The sequence below is a fragment of the Drosophila pseudoobscura genome, chromosome X, assembly GCF_009870125.1.
Source record: "Drosophila pseudoobscura strain MV-25-SWS-2005 chromosome X, UCI_Dpse_MV25, whole genome shotgun sequence".
Taxonomy (NCBI): Eukaryota; Metazoa; Arthropoda; class Insecta; order Diptera; family Drosophilidae; genus Drosophila; species Drosophila pseudoobscura.
The window spans coordinates 49,429,023-49,454,064 of NC_046683.1; the positions used below are offsets into that span (position 1 = coordinate 49,429,023).

At 43.7% G+C, this 25,042-nt stretch overlaps 1 protein-coding gene across 12 annotated transcripts in view; it reads right to left on the bottom strand.

The window, feature by feature from the left end:
• The window catches only part of LOC4813429 (phosphatase and actin regulator 4), a 114,509-nt gene that overhangs the window by 63,480 nt on the left and 25,987 nt on the right, over window positions 1-25,042 (bottom strand). For 6 of the 12 annotated variants that reach the window (XM_033383891.1, XM_033383897.1, XM_033383889.1 and 3 more), the window contains 3 exons: window positions 10,276-10,440; window positions 10,107-10,205; window positions 8,412-8,915 (listed from right to left, as the gene is read on the bottom strand). In XM_033383891.1, the coding sequence (XP_033239782.1) occupies window positions 8,412-8,915; window positions 10,107-10,205; window positions 10,276-10,440 (768 nt within the window). Of the gene's footprint in view, window positions 1-8,411; window positions 8,916-10,106; window positions 10,206-10,275; window positions 10,441-21,277; window positions 21,318-23,043; window positions 24,200-25,042 lie in introns of those variants that run through there. The other 6 variants (XM_033383890.1, XM_033383888.1, XM_033383887.1 and 3 more) reach the window with 2 other exon arrangements.

A 25,042-nucleotide genomic window follows, 5' to 3' on the forward strand; every position in this document is an offset into this window, starting at 1 on the left:
TAAAAATATAATCTTTAGAACTGAGGAATACCTAGAAATTTATCGAATCTGCTCTACATTTTGATCCGAATCGAAGAGTCTTTGAGCTCTTGGCAAAAACCCTCTCAGTAGCATATGACCCTCTCTTCTAGGGTATCAAAAGAGCATCAATGGTTGGGGATGCATTGATGAAAAATCCACACGCTATAGACACCCCCGCCCTCCACCCCACACACATTCGAAAGCCGCAAAATTTCAATTTAAATTTAATTCATGGAAACAAAAGAAAGAGAGAGAGAGAAAGGAGAGCCAGCGAGGGAGAGAAAGTAGAGCCAGCGAGAGAGAGAGAGAATTAATAATCTTCAATGGGATTCTGAGAGAATGATTGGGGCAGAGGCAGGGGCAGGGGCAGGGGCAAGGGAAAAACTGATGTCAGCCGCCTGACAAATGATAAATGAAATGAGAATACCGGAAGTTGCAGTGAGACGAATTTCGCGCCCAATCCCCTATGACTCCCCCCCCCCCCCCTCCCCACCGGATACCCCCTACCAATTGTTAATAATTAAACATGAAATAAAAACACAAAACGAGAGGAAAAACAAGAACAAATATGGGAAAATCAAACAGCGACCGGACAAACGAGCGACATCAAGTATACGCCACCATAAAAGTGAATGTTTTTTTGTTGTTTTTTTTTGCGCGCGCGAGAATTATAATTGATTCTGCGGCGCCCACCGCACACACACACACGCACACACACTCGCATACACACACACACATTTAATTTCAGTTTCAATATATCATTCTCCTCCCATCCGTGGCTGTGCTCTGTGTTTGTATCATTCCGTATTTGTATCTCTGTGTATCATTTTGTATCTGTATCTTTGTATCTCTGTCTTTGGGGTCTGTGTCGTAGATGTCGGATTTTATGGCCCCGGCTGGAGGTCAGTAGCACATGCCACAACAGCAGTAGCGGCAGTAACGGCAGCGGGGGCAAGACATTGACATTGTCATCATTTCGACTTTTATGGCGCCTTTAAAAATGTATCTCGGAAATTGTTCGCCATCTCTCGCTGGAAATGGCGAAACGCAAGCACTGGGAAGCATGTGCCAAGAAGGAAATCAAAGTAAGCCGTTGGGAAACGAATACGGAATACCCTGCAAGCTGGAGGACAAGGCATCTTTGGATTGGGGGAGGGATTCGTGGAGATTCCAATGAAATTCGTTAGGAATAAACATAAAAAATATAAGAATGGAACAAGAAATGGAAGAGGAAGCAGAAGAAGATAATTCCTAATTATTCAGAGTTACATTTGAGGGGATTCTGTCGTTAAATTTCACGAGAAAGAGACCTTTTCTTCAGGCACCTAAGATTTATCGACCCAAAGGGGGTCCCTTCTTTTTCCAAGGTGGTTCTTCTTACAAACCTTTTCCAGAAATCATACAACCCCCAATATTACAGGGCACTCAATGAAAAATGAACAATTTTTCGCCTTTTCTCTTGCTAGCATGAAAATTTTGCAGTTTGTTTTTTGGCCAATTTATACGAGATATAAGATACTTCTGCCCCGCCCCCCCGCTGCCGCCCATCGGGTATATGTTTACACAGAAGAATGTGTGCGGAGAACGAAAACAATAAATCGGAAAAGCAGGCGCAAAAGAATTTCCTAATTAATGAGAGCTCGCGAGGGTCGAACGTCCGTCCATAAAAATATATAAATTTGTTCAACAAATTAGCCAAAAAGTCGAAAAGACCACCCTGGAGGAGGAGGAGGAGAAGGAGAAGCCACTCTGGAGGGAAATACTGGGAAAACAGTCTGGGGCAAGCAAATGAGCAGAAAACATGCAACAATCCAAGCCAGCAATTCTTTCGGGGAGTGCCACAAGTCTATGTCTCTATTTGGGTATTGAGCCCCCAGTTAAAGATGGGTTTGCGTTTGGGTTTGGGTTTGGGTTTGGTTTTGGTCATTTTAATTAGCCAAATTAAATTCACATTCGGAGCAGAGAGTAGAGAGCAGAGAGCAGGTGGCAAACGAAACGTTGAATGAAAATCGATGCACAGCCAAAGCAAACAACAAATAAAGATAGAGATAGAGATAGATATGTGGCTGTGTATTTTCCACATTTATTTCAATTATAATACAGAGACAGTGGCTGTGGCTGTGGCTGTGGCTGTGGCAGTGGTAGGTGGATAAACAAATTGAATTCGAATTCGAATTCTCATTCATCATGTGACCTCCTCAAGTGATGAGGCAAACAACAACAACAACAACAACAACAATGGAAAAGCTGGAAATTAGTTGAGGTGTTTACCCACTCGCCATTCACCGGCTGGGAGTATCATTTGTATTTGTAGAGCAAACATTCGAGGGAACGAATAAAATATAGAGATTCCATGAGAGATTATCGTTTTCAGTTCGAGTGGATTCCAAAACGGGTCTTAGACGTTGTTTGTTTTCTCAATTAAGGAAACATTTCACACAAGTTTTCCATCACATATTTTCGTAGATACATATTTCCATTCAATTCGAATGAAGAGCTCCCAAGCTTGTATGCCAATTTAAGGCCCAAATACTCTCTTGTTTATAAGAAAAGAGAGTCTTCAAAGCAGAAGAATCGAACAGAAATCCAAAGATCATGAACGAACTTTCAAAGATTTGTGGCCAAAGGTTTCCATAAAACTCCTGGGGGGGGATATTATGGGAGTGTCTTTTATGTGCATATCTTTTAGGGGAGTAACTTTCAGAGGAGTATCTCTCAGGAGAAAATCTGCAATGGTTGTATCTTAGAGAACATGTCTCATAGGAAAGTATCATCAATGAAGGTGTCTCTTAGTAAAGTATCTTTTGTTAAAGATTCTTCTAGAAAAGTATCTTCTAAAAAAGTATCTTCTAGAAAAGTATCTCCTAGAGAAGTATCTTCTAGAGAAGTATCTTCTAAAAAAGTATCTTCTAGAAAAGTATCTTCTAGAAAAGTGTCTTTTCAAAACGTATCTTTCAAGAAAGTATCTTTTCGTAACGTATCTACTAGAAAACTATCTTCTAGAAAAGTATCTTTTAGTAAAGTATCTTCTAAAAAAGTATCTTTTCGTAAAGTATCTTCGCACAAAAAGTATTTATTGAAAACTTATCTTTCAATAATGTATCTTTTAGTAACGTATCTTCTAGAAGAGCATCTTTTAGCAAAGTATCTTCTAAAAAAGTATCTTTTCGTAAAGTATCTTCTAACAAAAAGTATCTTTTAGTAAAGTATCTATTAAAAACGTATCTTTCAATAATGTAGCTTTTAGTAACGTATCTACAAGAAAAGTATCTTTTAGTAAAGTATCTGCTAAAAAAGTATATTTTCGTAAAGTATCTTCTAACAAAAAGTATCTTTTAGTAAAGTATCTATTAAAAACATATCTTTCAATAATGTATCTTTTAGTAACGTGTCTTCCAGAAAAGTATCTTTTAGTAAAATATCTTTTAGTAAAGTCTCTTCGAGAAAAGTATCTTTCGAGAGAATACTTTAGTGGCGTATCTTTAAGTGTCTTCAATGAATGTATCTTTTAGATGAATATCTTTCAGGAGAGTATCATCAATGAAAGTATCTTTTGGAAAAGTATCTTTCAGGGTAGTAAATTCTAAGCAGGTATTTTTTAGGCAAGTATCTTCGGGTATCTTTCAGAAAATTATCATTCAAGAAAGTATCTTTCAGGAAAGAATCATTCAAGAAAGTATATTACAGGACAGAATCTTTCAAGAGAGTGTCTTTATGAGAAATATCTTCGACGGGTGTATCTTTCCGTGGAGTATCTTTTAATGGTTGTATCTTTCATATGACAATACTTTCATGGACGAGTACTTCCACAAAATACGATTACAACCCAATCAAAGTTATTCTTGTTGTAGAGCTATTATCACTCCACTCCCCTCTCTCTCTCTCTCTCTCTTCTGATTACCCAGTGAGTCAGCAGGAAAATCAAAGAACGAAAAGAAAAGAATACGAGTAGGAGATTGCTGAGGCAATCTTTCAATCCCCAGAAGCAGCACTGACGCGTCGTCATGCCACAATGCCACACATTTAATTGCATTATCAGCCTGACTCAATTAGCCATGGATGTAAACTACACACAGACACAGACACATACACAGAGGCACAGATAGATACAGACTCATCGTTGCTTATCTTTTTTGCCATTGCGGTTCTCTTTCTTCGGCGACCCAAGAAAAAACCAGAAGCCAAGATTCATTATTAGATTAGAATGCGGCGCAGACCTCAGGGATGAGCGTATGTATTTCTGGACAAATATTAGATAACATTCTGATAGATTTATCTTTTCTTTTTTCCCTACTCTATTTGTATATTCCCCATGCAAACTTTCAGTTTCCTTTAATGGTCTCTTGGCCATTAAAATGTAGCTAAAATGGCCATAAAGAACTCACTGGGGTAATCCCCCCAGCGTGGGGGACATCGACACCTTGCTGTGAGGCACGAGGGGCACCCCATGGAGTGCCTGTCGGCTCTCATTACCGTAGAGTTCGTGACCTACCGCAACTGTTTACGAAGAGTGCTTCCGAGGTGCGAAGAGTTGTTAAATCCCTACAAAATATGATTCGTTCGAAGGGCAGTAGGAAAATCCACATAAATTAAGAAAATTTCACTGGAAAAATGTGCTTAAAATTCTCAAGAAATAAAGCCAATTTGTGGGAGAAATCTTTTCGAAATGAAACGCATACACACAGATACAGATACACCAATACATTAAAAACAGGGGATGTAAAAACAGGAAAAAGGTGGACGACCCCGCCACAGGATGCAGCCGCCACAAAAACAAAAACAAACACAGAGGCACCTCTAAAACAACAACAAAAAACAAGGAAAACGACTATGAAAATTACAGGAAAAAACAGCGCAGGAAAACACAACAAAAAAAAGCAATAAAAAAAATTTAAAAATTAAAAAAAATGTTCTTGAATTTATAAAAATATGAATTTATTTTGAAAATCAACATTTTGAAAGTACATATTTTTGTACTGATTAAAAGAAATTCGAGAGATTTTCTTCCTGTTTTGAGAGCAGAAAGAAAATGAGGAAAACAAAGCAAAACAATGAACAGAGACAGAGAGAGAGAAAGAGAAAGAGAGAGTAACAGAAAAGGATACAGAGAGAGACAGAAGTGGAAAAGAGAGCGTTTCTTGGAACAGAGTGTGAGAGAGAGAGCAAAATAAATAGACAAAGAGAGGGAGAGAGAGCGGCTGTCCGCTCAATGGTAGGCAACACTTTTCCGACGGTCCGACAACGCGGCGTATGCGTAATGTGAGCCAAAGAAAAGCCCTGCAATAGTGGAATGACGGAAAATTTAAGTTTTCTGTCCCCTGTGCCCTGTCTGTCGCCGCCGCTCCCTCTCTCTAGCCTTAAACACACACCCTGTCGGGGGACGCCCCCCCCCCCCAGCCCTTTTGACAGCTCCAACGACTTCCTGACGTTCAGGCAGGCAGGCAGGCAGGCAGGAGCGCAATTTATGGCATGGCAATGCGTACAAGAGAGCCCCCAAAGAGCCAGCCAGAGGTGCAGGGGTGGAGAGGCAGTGTCCTGCAGGACGGGGGGGGGGGGGGGGGGGTGTGCTGAGGGGCAGGAACACACATAAATTTAAAATGTATTTCGAGGTGAGGAAAACAGAGGAGAAGAGGGGCAACTGTGTTTCATTTGCCTGCTTTTCCACTTATCCCCCGCTCTCCCGCGGTCCCTCTCTCTCTCAGAGCCCCTCTCTCTGCCCCCTATCCTTTACTCGCATGTTGCATTTTTTTTTTTTTTTTTAATTTTTTGATATAAAAATATTTTTGTTTCGCTTTCATGTGGGGCGGAAAAACTTAACTTGCAACAACTGAAAATGTTTTTCCTTTTTTTTGTGCTCTCTCTCAGCCCTGGCTCCCTCTCTCTCTCTCTCTGTTGGGTCAAGAGTTCTCTCATTGTTTTGTTTACTGAGCAAAAGTCAATTTCAACTGCATTTCATTTAAATTTTTGTAAACTACACAAAGGGGAAAAAAATAAAGAAAATAATGAGTAAGCGAGGTTTTCTAAGGGGAAATTATGAGGCATAGAGTGTGCACTGATGGGGCATCTAGGACTCATAGAAGCTTAGAGGTCCTTTCCTTGGACTTTTCCACCAACTAAAGATTCAAGTATCATTAAAAAGTAATTAAATGACTATTAAGCATGGTTTTTCATGGTAATATGAGACTTGGGAATGCAGCTATTGTAAATTACTGCCTCTGGAGTGGAATTAAACATATTTAAACCGAAATTTCATTAAATTTTGGGTTGCACATGCTAAAAGTTGGTGTTTTCTACCACAAAAAGCCGTAGAATTCATGGTAAAGGAAGGGATACCCTTCTGAAAAACACTCTAAAATGTGAATTCCTTGGCAACTCCAATATCCATCATATATTCTCTCGCATACACTTCCGTTTCTTGGCTCAGAGCATCCCTGCAGCCGTCTAACGTCTCAGCCATTTGGCAATTCAAACATTTACTTCCTCGTAGCTCAATATTTGTTTACTCCGGTGTAGAATATCCGTACCCGGCATTCTCTTTGGCCACATCACCCACCTCCACCACCCTCCCCTCCCCACCCCTCCCCTCCCCGCACGAATCGAATCGAAGCACAAAAAGCGAAAGGTAACACTCAAAATACTAAATGAACTTGGGAAATGGTTTTTCTGGTCGAAAACATTTAGTTGCAATTACTTTGTTTTTGTTTTTTAGATTGTTGTCTCACTACGACTATATGTTATATATACACATGGATATGTACTATTATTATTAAATACATTCGTAAATTACGTATTTCTATAAAGCACTCGGGCACACGCAAACAAACAAACAAACAAACGCACACACAGTGTCATACACGCGCGACGACGATTCACGGGGATAAAATCACGGGATACCCTGTAGACCCCGCTTTGGGCAGTGCTTTGTTGGTGTCACACCTAAAGCACAGCTATTTGTGCATTGTGCGGCTTTGGCTTTTGGTTATTTCTTTCACATAATATCGCTAGTTTTTGTTGGGGGGTATTATTTTTGAGTATATTTTCAGACGCATCGGTAGGAGGACGATGCGACGCGTTTCACTGTTAACTGACGGCCGAAATAAGCGCCAGACGCGATATAAGCGGAATTGAGTTTGCTATAAACAAAATGTGCTATAATCTGAGAGAGCGGCGGCAATAATAACAAAAGCACAACGCGAGAGAGCGCACATGCAAAGGCAACAATAAAGGCCGACATCGAGAGAGAGAGAGAGAGAGAGCACCAGCCAAACGCAACGAAAAAAAAGCGTCATTCCAGAGAGAGCGCAAGAGCTTCATGGCATTCCATGCACTTGCTGGCTCTCCCACGCTCACGTATCGCAAAACAAACAAAAAGCACAAAGCGTGCGCAGAGAGTGAGAGAGAGAGAGAGCGTGCCATGTAACCGTATTATGCCGGCTGCAGGCTTCTATAAAAATGCGAGCGGCCAGTCGCCCGCCCAAAGGCGACAATAAAAAGCTTCAAAGTCAAGTCGACAACAAAAAAAAGCAGCTTCGTGAAAATTTAATAGTCATCAACACAAAAAAAAAGCAACAACAACAATATCCCTGGCTAATTATGAGAGCAGAGGCCCAACAAAAAGATGAGACTTTCCACACATGTGTGGGTGTGACAGAGAGACAGACAAAACTTGATGTTTGCTTAAGCAGTCTCTAGGCCTTAATCCATTCCTCCCCCTTTCCCTCTCTTTCCCCCTTAGGCACACGCATAACATTTTTTTTTATCAAAGATTCCTCCCATTTTATTTGGTTGGAAATTTAACAAACAAGCGATAAACATTTAAAAACTCAAAAAAGCAAGCACATCAAAATCATCTGCCAGGCAATGGTGTGTGTGTGTGGGAGGGCCTTAACTAGGCGTTAACTGTGCTTAAATGAGCTTCAAGTGTCTCTAATTTATGGCTTATGGGTATGACAATCAAGTAGAACATTAAGGGCAGACAGTAGACAGTAGTCTCTAACGATACGATAAAAAGTTTAGGATATACATATAAGCTAAGAGTGAAAGAGATACACGTACATATGTATGGCCATAAAAGTCCGATTACGATTGCATATTGCATTCCTCGCCAGAGAACAAAGGCATTTTTGCTTTTGGTACTGACTTTTTCTACTGCTTTGTGTGGGGGGGCACAGACATTCTTCAGAGAAGTTTATCTTTTTCTTTTATTTTAAAAGTATTCAAGTAGGGGAAACAGAAAGTACATTCGCACTGCTTTACTCATTTCCCCTACCACTGCTTGCTTTCAGCAAAGGTCTTACGTTGCCTACTTTTCGGCTGATCGGGCCATAGAAATAAATCAATCACACACACACACTCCTTTATATGGGGTAGGGTATCAGTGGATCACTCACCATTATTATTGCTGATGGCGAATCGCTGCTGCAGCTGCTGTGCCAGCGCCTGATGATGCTGCGCCAGCGGTGTCAATGGCGGCGGCTGCTGCTGCTGCTGCTGGCCCACGCCCAATTGCTGTGGCGCCGACTGTGAATGGGGCACGCCGCCACTCAATGAGGATGTGTCCGAAGAGCCATCCCCTCCGGCACCTCCTCCGCCTCCACCACCACCACCAATAAGGCAGCCATTGGCCATGGAATTCTGTGGCTGGCCGCCGGCACCTCCGTTAAACTGTTGCACGGAAATCGAATTGGGAAGACCATGCTGCTGCTGCTGTTGTTGTTGCTGTTGCTGTTGGCTGGCGGAAATTAGGGAATTCCCTGCCGTGCCATAGGTGGTGGCATTTATGGAATTATTGGCCTGATTCATGGAATTGTTGTGGACGGCTGTGCTGAGTAAAGAGCCATTGGCGGTGGCTCCACCTCCTCCTCCTCCTCCATTGTTGTAGTACGACTCCTCGCCTGCAAAAAAAAACACAAAGAGAGGGAACACAAGTCATTCATAAAAGCTCGCTTGCATTGGTTGTCCGCAAACTTTTGGCGGAAAAAAGCTTTGTTTCCTAGCATAAACTTTCACCGAGCAACACGCCATCTGTGGGAGAGTGGCTGAACTAAGTGCTTTTGCAGGGACTGCCACACGCGGCATTAAGTTGAGGCAGGTTCGGTTCGCTGTCCCTCTCCCTCCCACTCTCCCCCTCTCTCTCTCTTTTCTCTGTCTCTCATTTGAATGCATTTCGCGTTCGATTCTCCTTCTTTCTCCTCCTCCTCCTCCTCCTGCTGCTGTTTCTTTTGATTTCGCTTTGGGCCTTTGGACAATTAGCCGTCGCTTGAGCAAACTGATTAATTGGCATTTAAGCGACTTGTCGCGACGCGACACAGCGACGACAGCGATGGCTGTGACAACGGCGCCTCCTTCTAGTGGATACTGCTCCAGGCACCCCCTCCTTTCTCGCGCCGCCTTCTTTTGACCAATTGACGTCTCCGTCTTGTTGCCTGTCACGCCTCGTATCCGCGCAGGCGGAAGGAAGACTCTTCCTCGCGTTTTAGCAAACAATTTAGCAAAGTGCAAAGCCGTCTGGCAAATCATTTGATAGACTGGAAGGAGAGGGGTAAGGCCGATGGCTGGAATAAGCCAACAGAGTTGGCTAAATCGTGCGTGGCTTATGGCCAATTTCCGCTATGTTTTCTTGGCTCTTCTTCTCCCCTTTATGCCATCCAAATATGCTTACGGGAGTGGGAAAAGAGGAAACTGCCGACTATCAGTGGGAATTCTAAAGAGAGTTAGAGGGGCAAAATCTGAGAGCGTCTGTGGTAGCCAGAGGGACAAAGGCCAGAAGCCAGAGGCCATTGAAGAGGGTCGAAAAGGGAATGTTGAGAAAGTTTTGAGAGGCGGCTTTTGAGGTGTTTTCGAAAGTGGTTTTGAGGATGCTTTGAGTAATTTTTGTTGGTTTTCGAAGGAACTTGGGCCACACTTTAGGGAAACTTCAACGAAAGCAAGGAAGTTCCCATCGAAAAGACTGCCTTTAACACGTATCGAGAAAGACCACCTTCCGGGGGGGGGTGGGGAATCTCCATATACTCCATCCCTAATTCCTTATTCCTAATTTGTTTAGAAAAACTTTGAAGCTCTTCAAAAGCCGACGAAAAACTTACCCGGTTCCGGTATATTCCCCAGCGGACTCTCCGGCAGCAGTATCCCCTTTTGCACCAGCTCATCCCGATTGGCACGTACAGAAATCTTGCGCTCCAAAGCTGCAAACAACACAGAGAATATCCATGAGATACGTGGATCTCAAGAGGCTGAGAGAGAGAAAAAACTTACATTTGGAGGCCGCTTCAAACTTTTCGCTCTTCTTTTTCCGCCGCCACTTCCAGGGCTTGAAGAAGCGTCCCAGGGCGCTAAATTTGCTCTTCCGCTCCAGGGGCGGAGTGCGGGTGCCCGATCCGAGGCTGTTTGTGCGTATGGCAGCTCCATTCTGTTTCTTAGCTGCAAAGAGACAGAGAGAGAGGAAGAGAGACAACAATTAGCATATATGGATCTCCGGCATTGCAATCAAAACGTTCCACGGAAGCGGAAGGAGACGTTCCGCCCATTTTGGGGCCACCGGCAGTGGCTGTGGTTCGCCCACTTTTACCGGCATGCGGCATGCGGCATGTGGCATGGCGGAATGTTGTTGCAGCATTTATTGTGGCACTCATTGTTGCTGCTTGTGCCGCTGCAATCATCTTTTGCTCTCTTGGAAATTAGGAATTCAAAGCGGGTTTCTCCACTCCACTCCCGAACTGGACTCCCGAAGCGACACAGGAGCCACTTCCTCCTGAGACTCTCCCTCTCCACCCACTGACAGGACACTGCTCAAATAAAGGGTAAGCCATCTGCCTTACCTGCTCTTCGGTATACCCTGCCCTCAGCCTCAGCCTCAGCCTCTGCTCTGCTGTCTGCCTCCCCCGCTGTTGATGTTTGATACTGCCTTCAGATAAGCTTTGTCATACAGACACACATCCCCCCCAAGCCCCCCCTCCCCCCCCCACACACACAGATACACACATTGAAGTGCTGCCTGCATTGAAGCGTTGAAATTAGGCTACAAGGGGGGTTTGGGGGCTAGAAATACGAATAAAAACAACCCACAGAGAGGGGGTAAGCACTGAAGAGCCCACAAGAGTGGAGTAGCTGGAAGAACAAAGTCCGGAAGGCAGCGGGAGGGGGCGGAGGGGGGGGGAGTGGTAGCTGGCCAAAGACAACTGTAAAACTACTGCAAATGGGCCAACAGCAGCAGCAACAACTACATAGTTGGCTTCCATGATGATCTCTTCTCTGCTCTTCTCTGCTCTTGCCTGCTCTTCCCATTCGTTTGGCTCTGGCTGGGCAATGGAGTGCCAGTGCTCCAATTGTGGTCAATTGTTGGTCAACAGAAGCAGCAGCAGCCGCAGAACCAAAGGCTGCCACGCTTCAAGTTACATAATAAACGGGCAGGGAAAGGGGAAGCGGGGGGAAGAGGGGGATAGAGTGGGCGGCTGGTTGGAGGTAAAACATCTTTAAGTCGCTTCTGTGTCAATTTGAGGCGGAAAACTCTTGCCAGCCCAGGGAAATCCCCCCCCGAGGAGAGTGCTGTGACAACAACAACAAAAGCAAGGAAAAATCTTTGTCTCATTTCGAATGGCGCCAACAGAGAAGAACAACAAGGGGGGGGGAGCCGCACATGTTAGGAATTTCAGATGATGATGAATGTATAGCCCAAGAAATACCCTACATTCGAGTGGGGAAGGTGTGATCTTAACCCGAAAAACCTGCGTGGCACGAAAAACCATCATACCCCAGAAATCAGAGACTCTCAGCCTTCCGTCCCATGCCACGTTTCGTTCCAGCCTTCCCCCCCTTGTACCCCTGCGCCACGCCGTTCCTCCATTTCCATTCCCAGCACGAGACCAAAAAGCAACAACAACAAACAAGCTTCCATGGAACGGAATGGAACGAAACGAAACGAAACGAGACGATGTTTTCCAAAAATTTCTTGGCCCGGCCAGAAAAAGGCGCCGAAGAAAAGCTCCAAAGAAAATAAAGCAAAACTATATGCAAAAATCCACAGACCCAGCGGGGGGAGAGGGTAGAGCGCGGCAGAGCTGCTCCATCCAGCCGCGTTGTCGTCATATGGGGAGAAGAAGAAGAAAAAATAAAACCAGTTTTTGGGGAGCAGCTTTGAATGAATGCAGGCGGCGGCCAGCAGACACCAGCAGCAGCCTTCCATCGCAAAACTTTTCAAGATTTTGGCTTCTAAAAAAAAACCCCACAAAAATAAAACATATTCAACGGCAACGGCTACAACAACAGCGAGTGAAGGGCGCGGTAAAAAGTACAACAACAGCAACAATAAAATATACAAAAACAAAAAAAAATAAAGTAATGCTATGCGAACGCATGGAAAAACGGGTTTTCGCGAAAGTTGTCGTCATTGTTTTTGTGCCTGTGGTTGTTTTCGGTGTTGTTGTTGGTGTTGTTGTTGTAATTTTGGTTGTGCTTGTTGTTGTTTTAATTTTGGTTGTGCTTGTTGTTGTTGAAGCTTTTTCAGCTCAGTTTGTGTTTGTCTTTGGTGTTGCTTTTGGTTTTTGTTGTTGAAGTTCCTTTTGTGGGTATTTTTCTGGCAGTTGTTGTTGTTGTTGTTGTTGTTGTTGTTGAAGTTGTTGTATTTACGGTTGCATTTATTGTTGCCGTAATTGTTGCAGTTTTGCTGTTGTTGTTGCTTTTTCTCGCTTCAGTGGCATTTTTTCTGTTGCTTTTCTGTTATTTGCTTATTTTTTTTGGCGCCCACCAGACGCTCAAGCTTGAGGGCCAAAACCCCAAAAAGAGAGAGAAATCCACAAGAAATATGGCTGACTCTAGTTGGAAAAGTGTTTTTCTTCTTGTTTGCTTTCGGGGGTGTGGGGGGTATAACAGAGGGGGGCAGAAGAGGGGAGCTGAAGAGTGGAGCTCTGTGGCTCTGGGGCTTTGGGGGGTGGCGGGTTAGAGCATGTTCTTGCGGCAAAAACAAGCCATAAAACAGGGGAGGGGGGGGCCAAATGTCTGCAAAGTCAAGGAGTAGGAGTTCCCTCTCGCGCGAGAAGACCCATTTGTCAGGGTCTATCCATTAGATATGCGCGCGTATAAATTGTTACCAAAAATTATGCATATTTTTGTGGAGAGGATTATGCGATAAAAGGGTTTTAGGGGTTTTATGTGAATTTCCATTTTATATTTATATTTATTTCGTTACAAATTTATCTTCTTTTTTTTGATTTTCTTCTTGAAAGATCTTCGAATCATGCTCGAATATCTGCAACATTTTCTATCCGATGAGAGAGTTTTCAATCACCGTTTCCCATACTTTAGATTCTTTTTTATCCCATTCATATGAATTTCATTCCCACGAATCCAGCAACAAAATTCGAGAATTTTCCAATCCCCAAGACTTGCATTTGTGGGGTACGCAATCGCAGTGCGAGATATACATATATACACGGAATACAGACAAGATCTTATGTAAGCTTATGGCAATTGTCGTCGAGTCGTGGCTCCCCCCACTCGGACCCGCTTTTGAATAAACAAAATCACTCTGTTGCTGATAACCGCACTGCAAATAGTACAAAAACAACAACAGCAACAACAAATACATATAACAAGAATAATAACTATAGGATTTGACGACAACAAAATTTATTTGCACAACGTGATGTGCTCAACAATTTGTTCAAATAAAACCAACACGAAACAGCAACAAAAACAAAAAGAAGAGGAGGGGACTGAAAAAACAGTCACCAGAGATCGGGAGATGTATAAATTATTTATACGACTTGGAAAGAGTGAAAAAGTGAGACTATAGCATGCGACAAAAGTTGTATATTTGTCAGTCAAATAAATTATGGAAGAGAGACTGAGAGACTGAGAGACGTTGGGGCGACACTTGGATTGACACAGCATGTCAAAAGCGAGCCACCCCCCCCCCCCCCCCCCCCCCCCCCTGGTCGCCAAAGGAAATCGCCGCAAAGAAAAACCCCAAAAGAAAAACCAAAAGTTAATTACAACAGGATGGCCAGAGGGGAGTGGCGTGGAGGAGGGGGGGTATGGGTTGAGGCGGCATAGTCAAATGTCAGACAGGTTCAAGCAGATCCCAAGAAAGTGAAACAAACACTCGACAGTCGACACTGAAAAGCGAAATCAGTCAAGAGAGAGAGAGGGAGAGAGAGGGATAGAGAGGGAGAGAGGGAGAGGGAGGGAGAGAGAGAGGGAGGGTAAAAGTGTAACAAATTCACAAAAGCAGAAAGCAATTTCAACAATTTGTTGCACGGATTTCGAAGCTTGTTTGCACCTCATGCAAATTAAAGAGGATTTTGTTCAATTTTTCCAATTTTAATCTTTGAAATTACGAATTTCAGCAGAGCAAAGCATTCGATACCCTTTCTTTTGTTCAATACCCTTTTAGATTGGCGGTAGGTAACAAAGATCCTTACAAAGATCCTTCGTGAAGACGTTTTATGATGGATATTGGATGGATATGGATGGAATCTTGGCTATTCTAGCCCTAATATGATATATGATCACTTTTGACCAAGTTTTAGGTTTACAAAAATATAAAAAGCTATAATTTGTAAAGTTTTGCTGGATTCTCTTGGAATATTCCACTCAAAAATGTGTCCTTAGGTAAAAAAAAAAACGGTATAAGGGTAGAAAATTCCAATTTCCAGAGGAACATGCAGAGAAACTAGCTCTCAGGGCTGCTCTCCCCCCCAGAGCCATCTGCTTGCCACATGCCGTTGCAAATACCCTTTTTTGGACAGGGTACACTCAAAATCCACATGTCGAAGGTCGCTCGTCGCTAATTGATGGCTGGAGATGCAATTACAGCGAATCGAGAGCCATGCCACACGCAAAGCGCAAAGCCAATTTCTGTCTCTGTTTCTCTTTCTCTTTCTGTCTCTGTTTATCGGCGTCTAATGTCGATGTTTTTGATTGCAATATGAAGCCGGCAATTAATTTTAATCGAATGTACAATCGAAGCGGAGAGGAAAACCCGGCTGGCAAAGGAAGAGGTGGAAACGGGGAAACGAGTAAAAGATTTGGGGCCCTGGTCACGCCTCAAGGCGCGTAGTTTTTTCGGGTGGGGGGGTGGTGAGGGGTGCAAATGCACATGCACAGAAAATGTTAAAATCACATTACGTATACGCAACGTTGAGCACAGCAAAAAGGGAAATTCGTGAGACGGAAGACGGGTCGCGTCGTGTCGCCTAGGGTGTGTATTTGTTAAGTGATTGAATGATTGATTGAATGAATGAATGTCTGTGTGTGCATCCATCATTGAAGCATAACACGCATTCGCGTAGGCAATGAAAAGATACGCGTTACTTCACTCCAAAAGATAGAGATATTTGTTGACATTGAAATGGGGCAACGGGGGGGGATGGATCGGTGTAACACATTAATTTCTTGAGTAATTGCTGAATGGACATTGAGCCATAAGAGGCTCGATATGGAAGATAAATGTGGGGAAAGAAGACCTCCCTTTGAAGGGCTGGAAGCCTAAGACCTCCCTTTGATGGGCTTGAAGCCTAAGGTATTCATATTTCAGGTGTTTTTGAGTACTATATTACGATCCAGACATATTTTGGGCTGATCGCACATTTATCTCAATTTTTTGAAGATAAAGATTTAAAAAGTGAAGAAATTATAGAATTATTCTACATTATTCATGGCATTGAGTATCTTTAAAAGTATTCACAAAGTATTCAAAGTAGAATTGAATGTATTTCGATTCCCACTGGAATTTCCATTGTTTCTCTCGCGGTTTTCTTGTTTCCACATTAATTTCCATGCAATACCAAATGAAATCTCCCATTGAATGGAGATTCATTTAATTCCAACTTGTATGCAGCTTTGTGGCACACACACACAAACACCTGCCACCTGCTAAAAACCAATCAAAAGTTCTATCTAGAGATTCCTCTTCCTCTCTCTCTCTCTCGAGCTGTCTGTGATTGCATTTTCCATTTCCCTCCCCCCCCCTGCCCACGCAACCAAACTGATTTTCCATCTCATTCCACATCTAAATTTCTATCCATTTCCCACAACTGATTTTCCTCATCCGATTTTCCATTGCATCAAACTGATTTGCCATCCCATTTCCCAGGGATAATCCCCATTATTTTTCCCAAACAAATTGCCTGGCGTCTATGTCAAAGTCAATTATGAAACCAATTTCCAGAAAATGTGTCGCCCGTTGCTCTGCCGCTGCTCTCCCGCCGCTCTGCCGCCGCTCTGCCGCTGCTCTCCCGCCGCTCTCCCGCTGCTCTCCCGCTCTCTCGTAATTGTTGGACATTCGTGAGGATACCAATCGCTGAAAATTAAACGAAAACTCACATGGAACAAAAAAAAACACACACAGATACAAAGAGAAAGGGAGAGAAAGAGCGACATTATAGGTGCTGCCGCTCCGTGGAGACAATTCCAATAAAAGTTCCATATGAATAATGGATGAATGGCAATGAATCATCCGAGTGAATGGTGCTTTCGTGGCGGTACCCACGAATAAACAACAAACAACAAATTGCATATTAAATGATTGGGCCATAAATCGTTAAGAGCTCTTGCCTCGACGGACACGTGCAACTGCGTTCGGCGATGAGGCATGCCACATGCCGCAAAGCCACGGCTAATTGCAATGACATTTGACATCTAATCAAAGATTCTTATGACTAGAAATCTATAAATGAACATGGGACTTGATTGGCCCCAGAGAGGAGCTCTAAAGCCAAGAAAAAAGGAGAATAAAAGCCAAGAAAAAAAGACGATTAAGGCCAAGAAAAAAAGAGGATTAAGGCCAAGAAAAAGGGAGCGTACAAAAGCGAAGGAAGACCCCCCCTCAAAGGCTTCGCTTTATACCATTTTCAAGATCTAAGACCCTCCCCTCCCTCCCCCGCTCTCAAGTGATTCAAACAATGGGTCAATGGCCTCCTCCGCCCCCTCCCCCTCCTCTTAGCCAAAATTGAATCCAAAGCAAATCAAATATTTGCCTGAAACTTACAGCATAAATAAAGCCTAAACAAATACAACATTTTTATGTCTGAATTTCAATTAACATAAAAATTTCTGTGTAAATCCTTGAAAATTTACGATTTTTTTCTCTCTTTCTCTAAATATTTATTATTATTTTTGTTTGTTTTTTGCATTTTTTTTATCAGCAGCAGGTCGGCAAACAATTTGCACAAATGTGTGTCAGGGTTTGTTCAACTTTTAATTTACATTTTTTCCAGACAGAGAGGCAGAGAAGAACACCATACCTTATAGAGAGGGTTCTTAACAGGTCTATAAATAATAGGCTTCAACGTTTTTGGATGTTATACCTGTAACGGGTCTAAAACCCTATAGAAAATGCTTTATTTTACTCGAATACCATTAGAAAAACTCCCAAAATCGCTTAGATATATCTATAAAATCGTCTGTCGTTAAATTCAATTTAATTAAAAACTAATTTCCTATCTATTTATCCATTTTCTTGTAAAACTCTTCTCCAATGATCATCTGTTTGGTTTGTATCACATTTAATGTTCATTGAAAGATAAACTTTAACAAAAGTTCATTGAAATTAGTTGCCTTTTCTCCCCTGTCCCTGCCCCTGCCCCAGCCCCTGCCGCATGGGCTGTCAAGTGGCATAAAACTTTGTCCTTCCTTTGGGCTCTGGACAAATGGTCGCCAACTTTTCAGCTGTCAAATTGGCCAACAGCCAGGGCCGATAAAAGACGAAGCGAGGCGCAGAGGGAGGAGACACTCAGAGAGAGGAGCGATAGACGGAGGAGGAGACACTCAGAGAAAGGAGCGATAGACGGAGGAGGAGACACTCAGAGAAAGGAGCGATAGACAGAGGAGGAGCAAGATAAATGCAAACTCAAATAGAGACAGACACACCTGGACAGTGTCTGGCAAAAGTCTGCAGCGGATAAAGATGACAGACAAACGGAAATGGCCGACAACTTACTTTGACACATTCTGAACAGACTGTACCCCGCACAAGAGTGAGAGATTTGTCAGGGCAGACAGACAGACAGACAGACCGACTGCAATTGATATCAATTCCGAGGATGGACTGCAAGAACTGTCTTGACCCGCAATGCAGCTTCCTCCATCCGACTGTCTGGCTCTCTCACTCATTAATTAAGCACCCATTCAAATGAAAACTGACAGATACAGATACATATAGTATGGTATATATTTCCCCTTTGTATCAAGTAGAATTGCAATTATTTTCAATCAAATTGAAGTACTTTTGATGGCAAAAAGCCCTTCATTCTGGTGAACTCTATCGATTGACCGATTAACATACACACTACCCTGATTAATGGCCACCGAATATATGTAAATGTTTCTTGTTTTTGTTATGCCCGGCGTCTGGCTGATGGGTGATGGATCGTTTAGTGGCGGCGGCCCTAGTCACTGTCACTAAGCAGAGCACTGCTTTGAGGGGCCTTTAACAGACCTATGTAGGCCCATCAATCATCAATCATCTCTTCCGCCAGATCATCAATGGGTCATGGCTTCGATTTGTTGTCTGGTTTTTCTCTCTCTCTCTTTCGTTTCTAAGTTTAGCTGTTGCTACGGTAAAATGTGTTAAAAGGCTTTCGAAACGTTGTTAAACAAAGTTTAAGCTTGGGGCCACACAGAGACAGACCCCCAGATCTCCAGCCCCAGCCCCAGCCCCATTGAAGTCTATCTCTCTTCATTTAAATTTTGATTGTTTCCGCAGATTATACATAACTTTGGATTGTGGGACTTTTGGTTTGGGATTAGTGTTGAAAGTTGGCATATGGAGATTGAGCTCCGTCACGGTTTAGCCAGAGACTATGAAAAACCTGAACAAAACAGTTGGCAGTTCCGTTCCGATTATGTAGCCTGATTCGCTGTACTATATCCTCAGCAGGTGATCAGTTTTGTTCGTAAACCCTTTTAAGTGCCAAAAACAAGTTGGCAGATCCACAAATTGGCCACACCCTCCACTTTGCACCTTTCCTTTGTCGCTCAGCAAGTGGTTAGCCCCGTTGGGCAAAATTTATGATATCATATCATATAAAAAAGCACGTTTTATGCAAACAATTCTTATCGCTTTGGGTCTTTTCACTTTGGCACCAAAAAGAAGACCTTTTCGTTCGGTGAGTAAGAGCGATATCAGAACTTGATTGAAATATGCACAAAGCTGTTGTTCCTATCGCCAAATCACGTAACTTAAGACCGCACAATGTGTGGAAACACCTCAAAAGCTTCAAGTATTTATCTACTCTAATACGTAATCGTCTTTTATCGGTAATCATCTCTGGCCTGAGCTTCATTAGCACTTCCTCCACACACACAAGAAAGAAACCTCCCACGTAGAACCGTACAAGCAAAAAAGTGTTGAAACGTTATGTAAGAATATGAATACGTCAAGCCCCCACCACCCCCACCATCCAACCAATCCAATCCCCTCTTCGCAGACAGACCAAAAATAGGGGAATTCTAATCATTTTATTGATTAATACCGTTCGATTAGCAGAGGCCCATAAAAGAAACCAATATACCCGTAGGCTGAAGTCTACGGGGGGGGAAAGAGACAAAAGGCATGTCCAAATTTGCTTTCAATGGTCGTCAGCAAGAGAGAAAGAGAAAAACAACAACAAAAATGTGAAACTAAATTTGGAAGTCAATGGAATGTCAAGAGGTAGAGGTAGGCGACATTGGGGCGGGCGTACAGCTTCCATGTGCAGCCTACCTGCTTTTATGGTCTATAAATAGAACAGACCCCCCCTTCGCATTCCCCCTACCCACAAGTCAACACAAAAATTACACAGGGACAAAGGCCCTCAACTCTTCACTCTCTCACACACACGCACACACACTACAGCTATAGGGCCTCTTCATATGTCAAGTTTCAAGTTCAACTTTAACCCTAGAAGAGTTCATTTAGTAAAGAAAAACAAATTGCACAAGTTAAACCGAAAGATTAAGCGAGAGATGTCTTCCTAAATAAACCATAACTTTTTTGAGTATTTTTGGGATTTATCATCTTATAAAAAACAAAATACCACAAGGGTTAAGCTTGCACTCTTCTTCATTCCCATCGGCGCATCGGCGTATCGTCGTATCGTCGTGCTTTTGTCTGCTTGTTGTTGTTGTTGTTGCTGCTGTCATTTGGCTACTGTGTGTGTCGGTCGTGTCAGGCTACTCTCGAGCACTCTCAACTCTCTTGAATCCTCTCTGCACTCACACCTCTCCAGGCTTCTATTTACTTTTACTCAATTTTTTTACAGCTAATGAACGGCAACGGCAGAACCGAATCGGAATTGACGTGCAAATGAAAAAGCAACAACAACAAAAAAAACTGAATTCAATGAAATTTTTAGTTGACTTTATGGACGGCTGACTATGGATTTTGGATAGGCGTGTGGATGAAGTGAAGCAACAACAAAAGCAAATCGATTTGTACAGCTGGGCCGACCGACACAAGGTGTGCTCCGTATAAGGTGAGGCTTTAACTTTAGTGCCTTTGCCTGTCTGGGGAGCTGAAAGAAGTAATCTATGTATACCCCACCTTGTACACAGCACACCTTGCACAAAGAACCGTGCCTACTGTGGATGAGGGAAAGAGTACGAGTTATTGACATGGGAAATGAACAGTTTGATGAATTGAAACGAAATTGAAAAACGCTTGAATTCTAACGTACAAAAGGCGACAGGAGGGTTCGAAACTGGTTGCAGGGGGAATTTGATCTAACTGTTATTTCGATTTATGCTTTATTGAAGGCAATTTGTTGTGCCACTCGGTCTTTCTTTTTTTGCGTGCTCGAATTATAATTGCCATCGTAAATTGCTCGCTTTTTTCCTTATTTTTTGTTGTTTGTTATTTATTGATTTTACACTTTTGAGCAAATCCAGGGGCAGGGGATTTTTATTATTATCATTGTCTTATGAGAACCGCATCAGATGATGTTCCCCAGATCAATGATGATACAAATGTATCTCTGATATAAGCAAAACCGCGTATTGGTAAACAATTTAAGCATCACATCACCAGCGAATGAAAGTAACAAATAACGACATTAAAGCGTAAGCAATTATTTGTATAATAATTGCAAAAATATTCAAGGAATGTCGGTTAAACCGACAGGCAGTCAGGCAACAAAACAAGAAAGAAAGGTGGAATGTGGGAGAGCGAAGCTTTCGATACCCTTTGGGATATTGATCGACACGAGTAGATTGTTACTGGATAGACAGAAAAAAAAACAAAGTACAGACAGATTAATGTCAGCAAAAGTAGAAAAGGACTTACACTGCAAACAACCCATCAAAAACATATCATCCGGTACATGGAAGGGTATCAAAAACACTAAGCGATTCCAAAGACATTGACTCCGCGCACACTAACCGACACACAGACGAACACACAGATCCCGAAGGCGAAATGATTCATCGTCATCGGCTCTCCATTGACACACTGAATTATGCATAAAACAGCAAAACTTCAACTCTCCCGCACTCCCGCTCCCACTCTCAGTCGCTCTCTCGCAACCGGCCACACGTGCCCTCATAAGAGAAACATTAAAAAGCAATAACAATTCTCCACTTGAACTTGAAATCACCAATGGCAGGGGGATGGGAGAGAGGAGAGACAGAAACAAAAGCAAATGCAAAGCATTTTAATTGCATCTTTAAATGCCAATAAAAGACAGATAGGCGAGGGAGAGGGCAGAGAGCAGAGTGAGAGAGAGAGAGATGTTCCCAAAGTTTGTTAATTTGCTAAAAATAGATGCTCTCTCAATAGTTTCCGTTGCCGCTGCTGCTGCGGCTGATGCGACGTGTCGTTGCTTGTCTTGCGGTTTTTGTTGCTTCTCTTTATCTCCTTCTCTTCCAAGCAACGGCCGATGTTTATACCCTTGCAGAGGGCATGCTGATTCTGCGATTCTCCAACGATGTGTGAGAGAATATAACAGATATGCCTCCACTCTACTCTTAATCTTTTCTTCGCATGAAGATCGAATGTATAGCCAAGGGTATTACAAGGTTCGGCTTTCGAAGCAGGTCTCTTTCTAGCTTTTTTTGCGTTTCTCTTACTCTCCTCCTACAATGCCCCGTCGGAGTATGGACATCTGCTCAAATTTGTGTTTCTGCTTTGATTGATGATGCCTGATTATGAGTCACTCAACTCCGATCGGCGGGGGGCGGGGTACGGCGGGGCCTTGCCTTCAATCGCATTGGAGGTGAGACAGAAAGTAAACTAAGCTGCAGAGCAGAGCAGAGCAAAGCAGAGCACAGTGGAGCCGCAGAGCAGGCCAGTGGGTAAGTGGGTTAAGTGGGAAATTGATGTCCACGAGTGTCGTCTATATATAGTACAGATATTGACATGTCATGGTAATCTGATACACGATATAGGGCGGACACTATGATGATGACTTGTTGAATTAGTGGCGCATAAACACACGCAGAGAGCGCTGATAAAATGGTCTTTATAATAAATTTAACTGAAAATGTAATCTCTTTAAAATTTCTTGTTTGCTTTAAACATTCCATCGGAGTCCATCCCTCCCCTCTCCACCCGCAGACATTCCCTCTTCCTGCCACACCTGCCACACATCTCTCTCTCTGCTATCTGGGGTATTGTTTCGCTTGGGGCAAACAGACAAAAGCGTTGACAAACCCATGGTATGGCCCCACCCACGCACGCCCCTCTCTTCGCACTTCCCCCGCGCCCGCAACCACCGCTTCTGTCAAGTGCAGTGAACCGTTTTGGGGCATGTCGCTGGGCAAACAGAAAAATGGTAGAGAAAAAACCAGAGAGAGAGAGAATATAAAAGCACATTTCCGTTCTGCTTGAAAGTGTAAAAAACCAAAAACAAAAAACAATTTATGCCGGAATAAGAATTGAAATATATAAAATATATGTATACAATTTTTTTAGGCTATTTCTTTTTTTTTGTATATGCCAGTCCAAGTCCCTTTTCAGTCCTTTTCTGACCCTCTTTTTGTTGGGCCTATTTTCTGACTGTTGTCTCCCATTCCGCAGATTCCCCCCGTTCCGTGGTGGAATTGAAAACTTACCACACTGACTCCCATTGATCGCCAGCCCCGCCGCTGCCGCCGCCGCCGCCTCCTTGGCCTGCTGGTTGGCTCCGCTGTTGCTGTGCAGAATGTCGGAGAGGGAGAGCGAGGAGGCGATCAGCTGGCGCTTCTCCTCAAAGTTGAGGAAATCCATGGAGTTGCTACGCTGCGGCGTCACCGTGATGGTCACCGACTTTTGCATCTTGGCCACGACGCACAGCTGCTGCTCGAGATCCGCCGCTGCTGCGGCACTGGGCGAATCCGGCGGAGATCCATGGGATCCGGGGTGATCGATGCCATCCGTGAGATCGGGCGGTGGCAGCGACTGCTGCTGCTGCTGTTGCTGCTGTTGGTGTTGTTGCTGCTGGGGGTGGTACGATGAGTGGTGCATCTGGTGCTGGGATCCCGGATGCTGGCCGTAGTAGGTGAAGGCCGACTGAGCGGTGGCGGCACTGTACGAGGGCGGGCCCAGGGGCGAGTGTGGCGGTGCATGGGCCACCCGAGAGGCGGCCGCCGGCGACAGTTGATAGCCGACTCCGCCGCCCGGCGACCCGGCCGTTGGATCGTGCGATCCATTGATGGCCGCCACCAGTGTGGCCAGATTGTTGCGACTGGTGTTGCTACCCATCTGGGAGGGGGCGGGGCCGTACTTCCCATGGGCCTGGGCCTGGGCTTGGGCCTGGAACTTGTGCTGCTGCTGCAGCTGGGCGAGCAGTTGTTGCTGCTGCTGCTGGTAGGCCATCGGGGGATGTTGCAGCTGTTGTCCCGTGCCGCCGCTGCCACTCCCGCCGCTGTTGCCACTCCCATTGCTGGCCGTCGACTGTTGGCTCTGCAACTTGTTGCTTCGCAGCGACATGGCGGTGGTGTCTGTTTCCCGGAAGGAAGTTACTTCTTCTTCTGTTGCGTGGATGGATCGTTTCTCTCTATCGTTTGCCCCCCATTTGTCACGTGACTTTTGTGTGGCGTGGCGTGGCGCACTAATTAGCAGGGAAACCGGAGATACGGGGATACGGGGATACGGGGAACCCGAGAACAGGGAACACCCTCGCGTGCGTGGGCTTTTTTCTGCACTTCACTTTTTCTGCGTGTCACACGTTTTGTGTACGTTTCACTTTTTGCTGCTTAACTGCTGGTTACTCCACTTGTTGGTTAATTGCTGCAATTAGAACACTTGTTATAGAGATGGTGTTGTGTGGCACAGTCAAGTGGCAAGAGGCAACAACAGACTTTCACTTGTCGTGGTTTTCGATTCTTGTTTACAACTTCTTTGACACTTTTTCACTTTGCGATCGGAGTTTCGATCACTTCCTAAGACAAAGCGATTAATAATCGATATCGTTCGATAAATTTTCACAGATTTAGCGCCGGGCCAAAACTTGCTTGCCACTTTTTTACTTGAAGATCGTAATTTTGATAATTTTCGGTAATTGAGTAGAGATAATTTTCTTTATGAATGAATCCTTGATAATAAGTTTCATAGCATTTAAATTTTGAGAAAATTTGAGAGAACTCCTTGATCATAAGATCTCACGCAAAACCAAACAGTTCTCTATTCTATCTCTGATTAAAAACATTACGAACTTTACGATAATTCTTTCGATAAATATCCAATGAAAACCTAATTAACTTTGGTGTAGCCTTTCGCTGACAATTTGTCAACTTTGACACAATATCCAATTAAAAGTCACACCAGAATCAACAATAAACTCCCTAGAGGCCAGAGCATCCCAGATTTAACCCTTAGTTAAAGGCTTCTTTAACACTTTAGCAACTTTTTGTGTTAATCCACAGAGCGATAGACCGCACAATCAACCCAGATTCAACAGCAAACATGCAGCAATCAACCGACAGCCACTGTGGCAAGTGCCATTCAGTAAAATGTTTTCAATTTGATGAAAATTAACTGCAAAATGCAGCAATGCTGAGGCAAGCAGTGCGCCAAGAGTGGCATGCCCCACCAACCACCAGCTGCAAACCACAAAAGCAAAAGCAACAATAA